Below are 13,994 nucleotides of genomic sequence, written 5' to 3' on the forward strand. Positions count from 1 at the left end.
GAGCACAAGCAGGGGGAGAAGCAGGCAGAGGGAGAAGGAGATTCTTCACTGAGCAGGGAACCCGATGTGGGACTAGATCCCAGGACCCTGAGATCATGACCTGAGCTGAAGGCAGACGCTTCACCGACTGAGCCACCCAGGCTCCCCTTCCCTGCTTTTTTGGTGTAAAACTATTCATTCTTTTATAAAATAATGTTGATAGTTGATAGTTTTTATTGTTTTTATTGTCTTCAATTAGCAAGGAAAAGAGTTGGCAGTCCTCCTCTGACTTTTTAAAAGTTTATTTATTTATTTATTTGAGAGGGTGCACACAAGTGGGGTTGGGGAGGGGCAGAGGGAGAGCGAGAATCTCAAACAGACTTTACACCCAGCATGGTGCCAGATGCAGGGCTCGATCTCAGGACCCTGAGACCATGACCTGAGCCGAAATCAAGGGTTCACCACTTAACCGACTGAGCGACCCAGGCACCCCTATTTTATTTATTTATTTTAAAAAATTTTATTTTTAAGGAATCTCTACACCCAACATGGGACTTGAACTTACAACCTCAAGATCAAGAGTAGCCTGCTCCACCAATCGAACCGGCCAGACGTCTGGTCCCCTCATTAAAAAAAAAAAAAAAAAAAATCTCCAAGTCAGAAATCCCAAAGTCTGGGCAACACTGGGAGAAAGTGTAGCTGCGTCAGGGCTGCTCTGCCTGGAGTGGGGGCCTAGACTAGCCACGCTCTGTAAGACAGCTTGGCATTAGGAGAACATAGGCTTGGGTTCCAATGCAGCTGTGCCACTTGCTTACTGTGGGAACCTGAGTAAGTGACTAAAGCTCTTTGAGTCTCTGTGTCTCCATCGGCAGAATGAGGATGACTGACGCATCTCTAGGCCACTGTGAGAATTAAATCAGATAACACATGTGACTGTCCTTGGAGCATCATAAACACTTGAGAAAGTATCCTCCAAGAGTCTGTGAGCTCAGGAGGGCCCTACTTTCCCTTCAGTAAATTGAAGAGTTCTCGTTTCTTCAGTCATTCTTTATACTCCCACTCGGCTGTCTTCTGTCTGTTCCCTAGCTTGTCACTATTGCTCCTGAGATGTGAATCTAGAACTGAACACGTGCTGTTGGTGTGGACTGTGTAAAGTAGGATCTACTATGACCTCCTTCAATCTAGACTCTGTACCTCCATTGATGCAATCCAAGTTTGCAATGGGTTTTTGTGTATGTGTGCTTCTGTGTCACTCCTTTGGTATTTGTTGGGCTTAGATTACCTAACAGCCCCAGATCTCTTCATAGGAATGTTTGCAAAACCCTCTTTCTGAACTTGTGCAATTTGAGTCTTGGACCTAAAGTGAGAGGCTGTACATTTATTCTCTTTTGCACTTTAGCCAATAGGCAAGGTGCCCTCCCTTACTAGATGGGGTCAAAGGAGACTCCACATGTGTGCTCATGCTCAAGAAACCTGAAGGAACATTTAGCTGACTCTTGTTAGTCCAGGGAAGAGAACATTTATTTGAATCTTGGTGGACTCCAAGGCAGCAGGGCTGGCACCAGGTGATGGGGCTAGAGAAGATGGCTTGATGCTGTGGCTTTAGTCCGCAACAGCTGGCCTGCATCAGGCTCACCCTGGGGGCCTGGCATGACGGCTCCCTGCCTCAGGGCAGTGGGCTTTCTTTCCTCGGATGACTCTGCAAGCCTAAGAGCCCACCTGGATGGCCTGGGGATTTGAGAGGGATCAGAAGCCTACACAGATGACAGTTTGCAGGGCCCAGGGGTCTCCTACTGTCTCCTGAGGGTGGTGACCTCCTAGAACCGTGGAGGGCATAGGCCTCAGCCTTCCGTCCTGGCAGCTGGATTCATGCCAATACTGCCCAAATGATACCTGGGTCCAGGCCGGTGCCAACGTTCAGACTACATGGAAGGAAAAGTGCTCTCTTTATTGCTCTAGACTGGTCCGCCCGCGTGTCTGCCAGAGCGGGGCTCTGCCCTCGTGCACTCAGGAGGTGCAGTGGTCACACTGGGCCTAGCGTGGCTGCCGGCCCAGCACTGGCCTCAGTCGGTCTTCCTGAATCCTGGAAAACAAAGCCCTCAGGATGGCATGGGATTCTGAAGGCAACCAGGCCTCACTTCCATCATCTCCCCCAGATGCCCAAATACTCCTTGCAGCTGGGGTAATGCAGTCACCCTAGAACCACGGGTCTCCATGACCCACAGCCCCTGCAATGAATTTCCCCTTTATGAATTAAGTGGGTTATAGGAGACAGATATCCCCAGCCCAGAGCCACACAGCACCCCCCCCCGCTCTCAGTTTTGAGATGTATTGGTAGGCACAGAGCCGCTGGCCAGAAAGAAAGAGGATCTCCTTTAGCCCAGCCCAGCCACCCTAGCTGTGTGACCCTCAGCAAGTCACTCCACCTCTCTGGGCCTCGGTTCCCTCATCAGCCAAGTGCAACATAACTGAAGGACACCTAATAAGCAAATGAAATCCTGGTGAAAATAGTGTTTGGGTAAGTGTAAAGTTCTATGAGAGAATGAGGAACACCCAGATTCCCTTCACTTTTCTACTGTGTTCCACATTAAGGACTTTCGCATCTGTTCCTCACATGGCTTTGCATGACACCCTTGCGCAGTGGGTATTACTACACCCACGGTCCAGTGGAGAAAACAGAGGCTGAGAGATGATCCTGGGCCCCCGAGCTGGTGCATAGACAGGGGCAAGCCTTGAACCCAGGCCCCTGACTCCAGGCCCTGTGCTGTTTCCTATCGGCTAAGCCTCGTTTGCAACTGAAGTCCCTGATAGGGAGGAAGAGGGTGAACATAGGAAGGATGGAAATGTTACCCATCAGCCTAAGCTTCTGAAAGAGGGGGATGAAGCCGTGCAGGACGCTGTGGATCCGGTACACTGCTCACAAACAGAGAGAAAGGAGATTGAGCTCTGTGCCCCAGCGAGGGATCCAGGGCTCCCCCCCCCACCCACCCCCNGAGAGAAAGGAGATTGAGCTCTGTGCCCCACCCACCCCCGCCCACCCCCGGACAATGGCCTAACCCACACAAACAGGGATTAGCGGTGGAATTTCAGGCAGCAGGTTGAGCTTAGATAATAGTACTGGAGTTATTATTATTAAAAACAATGACTTCGCACAGCAATAACAGTGCCAGGAAACTCGTTGAATTCAGTACCCCACGCTGTGAACGGCCTTGTTTTCGATCTCTGGCTAACTCTGTTTGTTTGCCACTTTAAACTGTTTTTGTTGCATTTTTGTGGAGCTGCCCATTTTTTCCATTCGGTTTCTGCCAATGGCCTCACCGTGACCTTGACAGTGGTCAGGAAGAAAACAGGAGCATAATGAAATCTTTAAAAAATGTTTAGGTGGTGGCTCTCTGGCCCTTGGTGGGCACCTGTGGCGGTCCAGCCACCACCCCTAAAGAGTCTGTGTGTGTGTGTGTGTGTGTGTGTGTGTGTGTATGTGCACGTGTGTGGATGGGGGGACCTTACCCAGCCCAAAGTAGATGCCGACGGTCTCCAGGGAGGCAAAGGTGAGCAGGCCGACCCCAAGGGACATGAACCAGTCTGCAAGTGCAGCAAGGGAGAGAATGGTCAGTTTGCTAGTCTGGACCCCCTTATCCCCCCACCTGTTTCCAAGGCCCTCACCTGCATAATAGTGATAGCACACCAGCAAGGTCCCAATGGCAAAGCAGAGCAGGACAAAATGGAAAAACTCATCTGTAAAGGCAGAGGCGGGGAATTACTATTCGCTTCTTTCTCTCTCTCTTCTCTTTGTTACTAAAAGTATTCCTGTCTCTGCTCCAATGTAACTTCATTCAGAGACAGCTGCCCCTGAGCAGCCCAACAAAAACACCCCAGCCCCACTCCTTTCCAGGCTTTGTCTCATTTTATTATTTTTCTAACACTGACACCACTCAACTTGCTATATTTTTATTTCCACACTTATTCTCAAAAAACAAAGAAAAAAATGTGAAACAGATTTATTCTCTGTTCCTCTCAGTAGGATGGTGGGTAGGGATTTTGCCCAGAGACTAAAGCACCGCCAGGCATGCAGAGCTGCCCAATACTTTGTCAAATGAATATGAAATGAAATTGTAAAGAATGCAAATGTGTCAAGTCTAAAAGTTTCACAACGCCCCACTTTCCCTCCCTAATCCCCTTCCTTAAAAGCAAGCAGTGATTGACAGAACCTTTCCAGGCATATATATGCACATTTAAAAAACAAAAAGCAGGGAGGTATCACAATCTTAGACTTAAAGATATACTACAAAGCTGTAATAATCAAAACAGTATGGTTCTGGCATAAAAATAGACACACAGATCAATAGAACAGTATAGATAGTCCAGAAATAAAGCCATGTTTTTATGGTCAATTAATTGTCAACAAAGGAGGCAAGAATATCCAATGGAAAAAAGACAGTCTCTTCAACAAAAGGTGTTGGGAAAACTAGACAGCCACATGCAAAAGATTGAAACTGGACCACTTTCTTACACCATACACAAAAATAAATTCAAAATAGATGAAAGACCTAAATGTGAGACAGGAAACCATAAAATTCCTAGGAGAAAACATAGACAGTAATCTGTGTGCCATCAGCCATAGCAACTTCTTTCTAGATATGTCTCCTGACACGAGGGGAACAAAAGCAAAATTAAACAAATGGGGCTACACCAAAACAAAAGCTTCTGCACAGCAAAGGAAACCATCAACAAAACAAAAAGGCAACTTAGTGAATGGGAGGAGACATTAGCAAATGATACATCTGATAAGGGGTTAATATCCAAAGTGTATAAAGAACTTATATAACTCAATGCCAATAATAATAATAATCCAATTAAAAATGCACAGAAGACATGAACAGACATTTTTCCAAAGAAGACATCCAGATGGTCAGTAGACACAGGAAAATATGCTCACCATCACTCATCATCAGGGAAATACAAATGAAAACCACAATGAGATACCACCTCACACCTGTCAGAATGGCTACAATAAAAAAGACAAGAAATAACAACAGTTGGCAGGAATCTAGAGAAAAAGGAACCCTCATGTACTGTTGGTGGGAATGAAAATTGGTGTAGCCACTGTGGAAAACCAATGATAGAGGTTCCTCAAAAAATTAAAAATAGAATTACCATACAATCCAATAATTCCACTACTGGGTGTTTACTCAAACAAAAAGAAAACACTAATTCGAAAAGATAATATGAACCCCTATGTCTATTGTAGCATTATTTATAACAGCCAAATTATGGAAACAACTCAAGTGTCCATCAATGGATGAATGGATAAAAAAAAGATGTGGTATGTATATATCATGGAATATTATCCAGCCATAAAAAGAATGAGATCTTGCCATTTGCAAGGACATGGATGGACTTAGAGGGTATAATGCTTCATGAACCAAGTCAGTCAGAGAAAAACAAACACCATATGACCGCACTCGTACATGGAATTTAAGAGACAAAACAAACATACAAACAAAGAAAAAAGGAGACAAACAAAAAGCCCAGATTCTTAAATAGAACACACTGATAGTCACCAGAGGGGAGGGGGAGGGGGTGAAGCAGGTGGAGGGGGTTAAGGGTACACTTATCAGGATGAGCACTGATAAATGTAGAGAATTATTGAATCACTGTATTGCACACCTGAAACTAGTATAACACTGTATGTTAATTATACTTGAATTAAAAAAAAAGCAGGACCGGGGCGCCTGGGTGGCACAGCGGTTAAGCGTCTGCCTTCGGCTCAGGGCGTGATCCCGGCGTTATGGGATCGAGCCCCACATCAGGCTCCTCCACTATGAGCCTGCTTCTTCCTCTCCCACTCCCCCTGCTTGTGTTCCCTCTCTCGCTGGCTGTCTCTATCTCTGTCAAATAAATAAATAAAATCTTAAAAAAAAAAAAGCAGGACCAATTTGTTCATCTGCAGCTCTATCATTTGCTTTCTTCCTCTCATAGATAGATCAGAGCCATCTTTCCATCTCAGAACGGATGTAGATCTGCCCTGTTCTTTTTGATGGCTGCGTAGTATTCCACGGTAGAACCGTAACCTAATTTATTTGTCTGGTCCCCCACTGAAGAACCTAGAAGTGTCTGATTTTTTGCTGTTACTGATGCTGCACCAAATACCGCCACACATGAATCTCTGTGCACGTATTTCTGCGGGCCCCATGCCCAGCAGTGGAAGTGTAGCTTGGAGGGTTCTCCAAGGAGAGGCGCTGAGAGTGGGATCTGTGCCTTGGGCAGGTGTTCAGTGTGCTCTGTGAGTGAGGCCCTCCTGCACTTTGCCAGGCGCTGGGTTGGTCACTAGGGAGATGACACAGGGCCCTCGACTCAGTCAAGGGGCTCTTATTAGAGGAAGCTATGCTGTTTGTTTCTGGAGGGCAATCAGCAAGGGTCAGGGTGGCATTAAAGGCACAGGGGGTCCAACCTGAGATCGTGCTCTAGGAAGGAGAGCAGAAAGGGGAATCACCTTCTTGCTTTGGGGTATAATGTCATGTCCTGCACTTTGGGAATCTCAGTTTTATTCCAATGAGGCCCATTTCAGAGCCCAGGAAAGCTCTAAAACCCTGGTTCATTTACCTGGATGGAGACAGAGTCAGGGGCTCACACCCAGGTCTCCCACCCCCTGAAGGTGGGCCTTTGCAACGACCCCAGATATTTCTAGGACAACTGCCATTTGTTGAATCAAATACCCTGGTGTCCTGCCCCTTCCGCACCCTCCTCCTTGAAGCCCTCACAGACCGCAGGCTTAGAGTGAAGGAGTTCCTTCCAGTTCTATGGCTCCTTCTCTAGAGTCTAGGCTAATCTAACCTCAGGGCTTCCTCACCCCACTTCCAGTTCCCCACTGTGGCCAGAGGGCTGGGAGGAGTTTATCATCCCTGTGACTCCGACTCCGTGTATAGCAGAAACAGCACAGGACCAGGGTTCAAGTCCCGGTTGTGCCACTCGCTAGCTGAAAGCCCACAGTCCATCCTTGAGCCTTAGTTTCCATATCTGCACAATGGGAGTCACTGCACCATCTTCTTGAGGTGATTCTAAGCTGAGGAGTCTGAAAACAGGGTGCATGACAGAGGTGGGCTACAATCATTGTTTTTCTAGGCCACCAGCAGACTTTCTACCCATAGAAATCTGGACCAGACAGGCAGAAGCAGCTTTGGGGCACCAATTTCCTTACCATCTTTCTTTATATTCAGTCTTCTTAACTCAGAGGCCTCCACTTCTCCTTAGGAACAAGAGAGAGATGACTGTTGAACTTTGCTGAGGGACGGCAGATGGGGTTTTCTCTTCCCTGCTTCACTGAGACTGGCTCTTCTGGGTTTTTCTTCCTCAGTCAGAAGGCACTCGCCGCAGGACCAGTCAGAGCAAAGCTGTGAAGGTGGGGGTATCTGTCCTTGGGGCCCCCACTCACCCCCCTCCTCTCTACACAGGTTGGCATTCTGTTTTCTTTCTCCTGAGCTTGGAGGTCCCTTTCCAGAATCAAGGTGACGCTCTGGCTGGTGATGGCATCCCTGCTGTGACTGACCCACTCTCTCAGGCTGTCTGGTCCTGTCCTAATCCCCTCCCCGGAAATCCCGTCCCCCTCCCCCTCTCTTCTTGGAGTTTGTGTATTTACCACTTGCTGGGTCAGAGCCTCTTCTTCGGAGTCCTGGAAATTAGAAACTCAACATTAGTGCCAGGCTAGCTTGGGATCTTAACAGGTGCCTCCACCCTAGTGGAGGAAGCAGGTGACCTCTGAAAATGCTGTGTCAAATTCTCCAACCCCCAAAGGAGCTTTCCATCCATCAGTTGCTGGTTGTAATCCCTTTGCTTCTTGCCTGAAACCCTTTTCTAACCCTCTGAGCCCAGGTCAGAGCCCCAGGGCCCCAAGTAGATTTGGAGTTCCACCTCCCACCCGTGAACCCTGACAGTAGCTGGCTGTCCCCGGGAAAGAGAGTGCCCAAACCTGTCTATCATCGGCGCTGACAACCCCTCTCCCCTAAGTGGACACTCACCTGATTCTCCAGAGGGCACCACCTCTCCAGGGGTACCTACATGGAAGGAAAATGAGTGATCACATATCCCTTATCCTCTGGGTGGGGAGAAGTTACACTGTGAGGAAGGTGGATCTCACTCAGAGACTTTCCATGTGATCTGAGTGGGCCAAGTCATGACTGGAGCAAGTTGGAGGGCCATTCCATCTAAAGGGGCATCCACTACCCACCAGCCACGGTAGGAATGCCTGTCTAGTATTATAGGTCATCCAATTTCCCATGAGAAGCCAGAAATCCAGGTTTTTACATCAACTTCTTGATTATAAAAAAGGTTGGGGGCGCCTGGGTGGCACATGGGGCGCTTGGGTGGCACAGCAGTTAAGCGTCTGCCTTCGGCTCAGGGCGTGATCCCGGCGTTATGGGATTGAGTCCCACATCAGGCTCCTCTGTTATGCGCCTGCTTCTTCCTCTCCCACTCCCCCTGCTTGTGTTCCCTCTCTCGCTGGCTGTCTCTATCTCTGTCAAATAAATAAATAAATAAAATCTTTAAAAAAAAAAAAAAGGTTGGCAACTCTTGGATTCCACGGAATCAAAGATGTCATCGTTTGTGAGACATGACATTATTTTATACATTACTATGTAAGGAAAACTGCTGCCAATTTTAATTGTAAGTTGCCAGTGATTTTAAGATGCATCCTGGTTTCAGAGATGTCTAAATGTGAAAAAATACAAGTTGATGAAATGTAATAACAATAATAATAATAATAATGATAATGATAATAATAATAATAATGCTCTAAGAGCCAGATAAAACACACCTGCACACACGTGGGCACCAGTTTGCTACTGGTGCCTGTTCTTGACTATCACCTGCAAGTTGCAGGTGATGACACCCAGCCACGTGGACCCAGCCCCAAAAGGCCGAGTTCGTGGGAGCCAAGCCAGGCTGCACGCTGGGAACCCCAGCCGCACACCCTGAGTGTTGAGTTCCTTGTCTGTGCTGCTGAGGGTGATGTGAGCCCTATGTACTTGTCCCAAGATGTAGCCTCCCCATTAATCTGGTCTAGGGTAGTCTACCCACCCTATTCACCCTGAATCTTGGTGACCATTCTAGTTCCTGGTGACCTCTTTCCTAGCCTGCCAAATCCTTCCCCTCAAGCGCAGGCAGGCCCCCATGTAGCAGGGCCCCTCCCCGCCCCCACCACCAGTAGTCACCATGCCTGTACACTTTCCATCGTTCGGGTCTGCCCCAGGACACAGACACCAGAAGGGGGCACTCGGCACATGATAATAAACACACTAAACTGTCTTTAGGGCTAATATGCAAACGGTAAGCATCATCTGCACGTGACTTAAGAGTGGCCAGTCCTGAGGGTCCAGAGAATATACCTTTTAGAACAGCACGAAATGAGACTTCCAAGAGTGTAATTTACTAAGAACCTCCAATGTCTTGGGGGGAAAAGTAATTCACAAGTTTGTGGTTAAATCTATGTTTTCTGCAGTAAATATGAATTACTTTTATGATGAGAAAAAAAACACTTTAAAAAGATTTTATTTTTAAGTAGTGTCTACACCCAATGTGGGGCTCGAACTCACAACCCCAAGATCAAGAGTCATATGCTCCACTGACTAAGCCAGCCAAGTGCCCCAAAAACATCGTTTTAAGATTTATTTTTGGGGGAGCGTCTGGGTGGCTCAGTCATTTAACGTCTGCCTTCGGCTCAGGGCGTGATCCCGGAGTCCTGGGATTGAGCCCCACATCAGGCTCCTCAGCTGGGAGCCTGCTTCTTCCTTTCCCACTCCCCCTGCTTGTGTTCTCTCTCTTGCTGGTTATTTCTCTCTGTGTCAAATAAATAAACAAAATCTTTAAAAAAATTTATCGTTTGGGGGGGGAGAGGAACAGGGGGAGAGGGAGAGAGAGAATCCCAAGCAGACTCCATGCTGAGCATGGAGACAGATGTGGGGCTCAATCTCATGACCCGGAGATCATGATCTCAGCCAAAATCAAGAGTTGGATGCTTAACGGACTGAGCCACCCAGGTGTCCCCAAAAAATTTTTAAAAATATGTAAATGTAACAATTTCTCTCTCTCTCATTTTACACCCAGTGAAACTATTCTTACACTACTTGAGTAATTAAAAACATTTTTTTTAAAGATTTTATTTATTTATTTGACAGAGATAGAGACAGCCAGCGAGAGAGGGAACACAAGCAGGGGGAGTGGGAGAGGAAGAAGCAGGCTCATAGCAGAGGAGCCTGATGTGGGGCTCGATCCCATAACGCCAGGATCACGCCCTGAGCCGAAGGCAGACGCTTAACCGCTGTGCCACCCAGGCGCCCCTAAAAACATTTTTCTAAACCAAGTAATACTTGTTTTTGTGTGAAAAAAAGGAAGAAAGAAAATCAGAAAATTCAGTTAAGCAAATAAAAAGAGTGTAACCATTACTCACAATACTACCACCCAGAGGCAGCCATGGGTAATATCTTGATGCAGAATTTAAAATATTTTATTTACATTTCTCAAAATGTCTATGTGTTTCTTGTTGATTCTTGGGTTATTATCAAGTGTTAGGAGACTACGTAGATTATAGAAACGTTGGGTTAAACAAAATTAGGATTTTTTTTTAAGTAATCTCTACACCCAATGTGGGGTTTGAACTCACAACCCCAAGATCAAGAGTCACATGCTCTACTAACTGAGCCACATAGGTGCCCCACAGATTAAACAGAGTTAAGTGGGTTTTCTTAACTGCAGCATGCATTTGTTAGGCTTTTTGGCAAACTGGTTCATTCCTACAAATTGTCCGCATTTCATCAAAGTGCTTCCAAACAAAGTGTCATAATGTTTATATCTCCTTGCTGTAATAGTCACGACTCCTGGAGATGATTATCCCATAACAGGAGTCTTTTAGAGATGAGATCCTTAATTTTCCTGTGCACCTGTAAGTAGCTCACTATTCTAAGACAGTGGGTGCTAATCATGGTCCATTTTGCTGGCTGGGAAGCTCAGGCCCGGAAAGACTGGGTGACCGAGCTAAGTCACTGTGCAACTCAAGGTTATAGTTCAGAAAAGAATCTGGGACAGTCTTGCCATGGTAGAAAATGCTTGTCTCCTTCCCCATCTGCCAATGTTCTAACCACTCATCTTGCCATATCTCATATATTTTCCTAGCGCTTTTTCAGCCATGAAACACCCTTATGAACTTGTTTCTGTCCAACAAAGCCCAAAACCCTCATGTCCTTTGTGTAATTCCATTTTCTCCAAAGCCACTGGACAATGACTTACCTCCATAGAGCTGAAGCTCATCCTTCAAAAGGTCAGGGTCCTCATGCTCTGCACCTGAGTGGAGACAACCCCCTTTATCAGCTCTCCCCGTCACAGCACCCCAGGGCAGCTTCCCTCTCCCACACACCTGAAGCCTTAAAAAGTAACACAGTCTTTGTTTGTGCTGCGGCTAAGCCAGGCAGTCTTCAAGACGCAAGACAGCCTTACAAGTACTTTCCCTTTACCCTGTCGGACTCCCCCCGCACACTCAGAGGTGACTGTGGTCAGCTTCCTGAAAGAGAATTGAGGGTCTGAGTGGACCTGGGCCTCCTTCAAAGTCAGTAATAAGAGTTGCCATTTATTAAGCACTTACTAGGTATCAATATGGAACTAAGTAATTTATATTTAACATTTCATTAGATACTTACAGAGATCCTATGAAGAAGGTATTAGTACCTCTCCCTCCCCCATTTTATGAGTAAGGAAACTGAGGCTCACAAAGTTAAATTATTCCCTGAAGGTCACACAGCCAGTAAGTGGAAATTCCAGGGTTCAAACCCAGATCCCATTTTTTAAAAAGATCTATTTATTTATTTTAGAGAGAGGGAGAGTGCACAAGCACATGCACAAGTGGGGGGAGGGGCAGAGGGAAGAATCTTCAGGCAGACTCCCCACTGAGCGTGGGGCTCGATCTCACCACCCATGAGATTATGACCTGAGCCAAGACCAAGAATCAGATGCTCAACCAACTGCACCACCCAGGCGCCCCGTAATCACTTTTATCTTCAGAAATAGAACCCAGAACTCAAGTCCATCTTCAAGGGCAGCATTTATTAAACATCTCATGTGTATCAGGTTCTGTGCTAGGCATTAATCCAGGCTCTTTCCCTCATGCTCTTTTCTTCCCACAATCCATTTAAGCCAAAATTTACTTAAAATTTTTATTTTTCCAAAAATTTTCTTCTGGTCTTCAAAATAAAACATGCTCGTTGTATAATATTTGTAGTATAAGACAGGTCAAAAAAGCAAAAATAAAAATCACCCATGATTTAACCATCCGGAGATAGCCACTACTAACATTGTGCTATTTTTCCTTCCAGTCTTATTTATCACCACGTATGTGTGAATTTTTACACACTACATCTGAGAGCAGACGAAGCATATGATTTTACATCTATCTTTCTCACTTCGGAGCTATGTGAAGAACAGAGTTGTAGGCAGGACAGCGTGTGCTTGCTCCTGGCGCCTACTACAAACGATGCTGTGAGGAACGTCCTTGCGCAGGCGCGCTCAGTCCGGCGGAGAAGCTTAACAGTGAGCTGGGCGGGCAAAGGAGAAATGGCAAGACCTACTGCCTACCGGGTGAGCTGTCTCTGGGGGGCGCGCCGCCCCTGGCTTGACGGACATTGTCCAGTTACTCCTGGGGGCTGGTCCTCGTCACTGCGCTCTGCGGAGAACAAACACAAGCTGTAGGAGAACCTCAGCCTGGAATGAGCCTGAAACACATCGTTCTGGTGTTCTCGGAATTAAGCTTATACGAGGAGTGTGGTTTGGAGGAAAGATAGCTCTTGGGGGGTGGGGTGGGAGGGGTAGGAGATCTGCCACGAACTCTCTGTGTGATCTTGGACAAATCATTTAATGTTTCCACTGCTGCTTTCATGAAGGTAAGACAAGGTCATCCGAGGTATCCTATTACAAGCACAGGGCTGTGTCGTCTCGGTGTCCCCACAACATCATGCTGACTCTGTGTTCACCTGGAAGTCTCTTCCCATTTGTGCCCCTTATCTTGAAGATTAAGGGGTAGGAAGGCTTTTCCAACCGCCCCAGCTCACACTCATCTTTGCTCTCCCTCGTCTGCGGTTACTGTAGCATCAACTGTCTGTGCTCGACACTGTGGGCCCGAGGCCGGTAGTGGCGCTGTTCGTCTCTCCAACCATCTCGAGCTCCTGAAGGACAAGGCCTGGGCCCTCGCTGTTCTAAGGGTGCCTGCAGGAGGAGCTCGATCAAGACTTGAAGAACGACAGATTTCTCTGCACTCCTGGACGGTCAGCATTGCAGGAAGTTCCTGGTTTCAGGTCCACCGGACTCCCTTTTCCTTAGGATGACCGAGGTTCAGGCAGGCTGCTGTCCTTCAGTGTGCTTGGGGAGCTCCCGCTCAACCGCGGATACATTTCTAATTTCCGGGAAGCCAGATTAACTGTGCTTTAAAATCAGTGCATTGCGATCTCAGCTAGATAGAAAAAGGTATCAGGAAGTACATCAAGATTATGACAGCAGTATTTATCTCAGAAGATAGGATTTGGGTTGGCTTCTATTTTCTTCTTTTCTGTATTTTATAAATATTAATCAATGTTTTAAAAAAAATAGGCTTTTTCGGGTGCCTGGGTGGCTCAGTCGGTTAAGCGTCTGCCTTTGGCTCGGCTCGTGATCCCAGGGTCCTGGTATCGAGTCCCATGTCAAGCTCCCTGATCAGCAGGGGGGTCTGCTTCTGTCTCTCCCCGTCTCTCTCAAAGAAATAATAAAATCTTTAAAAAAAAAATAAGGGCAGTGGCTTTCTTTCCAGTCCCATGAGGAGACTGGCTACAAACGAACCCACTGGACCACCCATCACTCACTCTCCTCTGTCTGGAGAAACAAGCATAGATTTTGTGGTCTGGAGCCTCAGACTCAACATTTGCAATGTGAGGATGTGAGGCCAGGGCTTTGCAAGCATTTTTTAGGATTTAGCCAGAGAATTCTTTCTCCAAATAAAACCT

General features: G+C 46.8%; 1 protein-coding gene across 8 annotated transcripts in view; it reads right to left on the minus strand.

Annotated features, from left to right (window-relative positions):
* Nucleotides 1-473: 473 nt before the first annotated feature.
* TMEM40 (transmembrane protein 40) overlaps nucleotides 474-13,994 on the minus strand; it is a 30,023-nt gene continuing 16,502 nt past the window's right edge. For 6 of the 8 annotated variants that reach the window (XM_034658802.1, XM_034658800.1, XM_011227519.3 and 3 more), the window contains 8 exons: nucleotides 11,260-11,313; nucleotides 7,995-8,030; nucleotides 7,616-7,648; nucleotides 7,178-7,225; nucleotides 3,643-3,714; nucleotides 3,487-3,561; nucleotides 2,830-2,892; nucleotides 474-2,062 (listed from right to left, as the gene is read on the minus strand). In XM_034658802.1, coding sequence (XP_034514693.1) covers nucleotides 2,043-2,062; nucleotides 2,830-2,892; nucleotides 3,487-3,561; nucleotides 3,643-3,714; nucleotides 7,178-7,225; nucleotides 7,616-7,648; nucleotides 7,995-8,030; nucleotides 11,260-11,313 — 401 coding nt within the window. In that variant the 3' untranslated portion in view covers nucleotides 474-2,042. The other 2 variants (XM_011227518.3, XM_019801841.2) reach the window with 2 other exon arrangements.

The sequence above is a fragment of the Ailuropoda melanoleuca genome, chromosome 4, assembly GCF_002007445.2.
Source record: "Ailuropoda melanoleuca isolate Jingjing chromosome 4, ASM200744v2, whole genome shotgun sequence".
Classification (NCBI taxonomy): domain Eukaryota; kingdom Metazoa; phylum Chordata; class Mammalia; order Carnivora; family Ursidae; genus Ailuropoda; species Ailuropoda melanoleuca.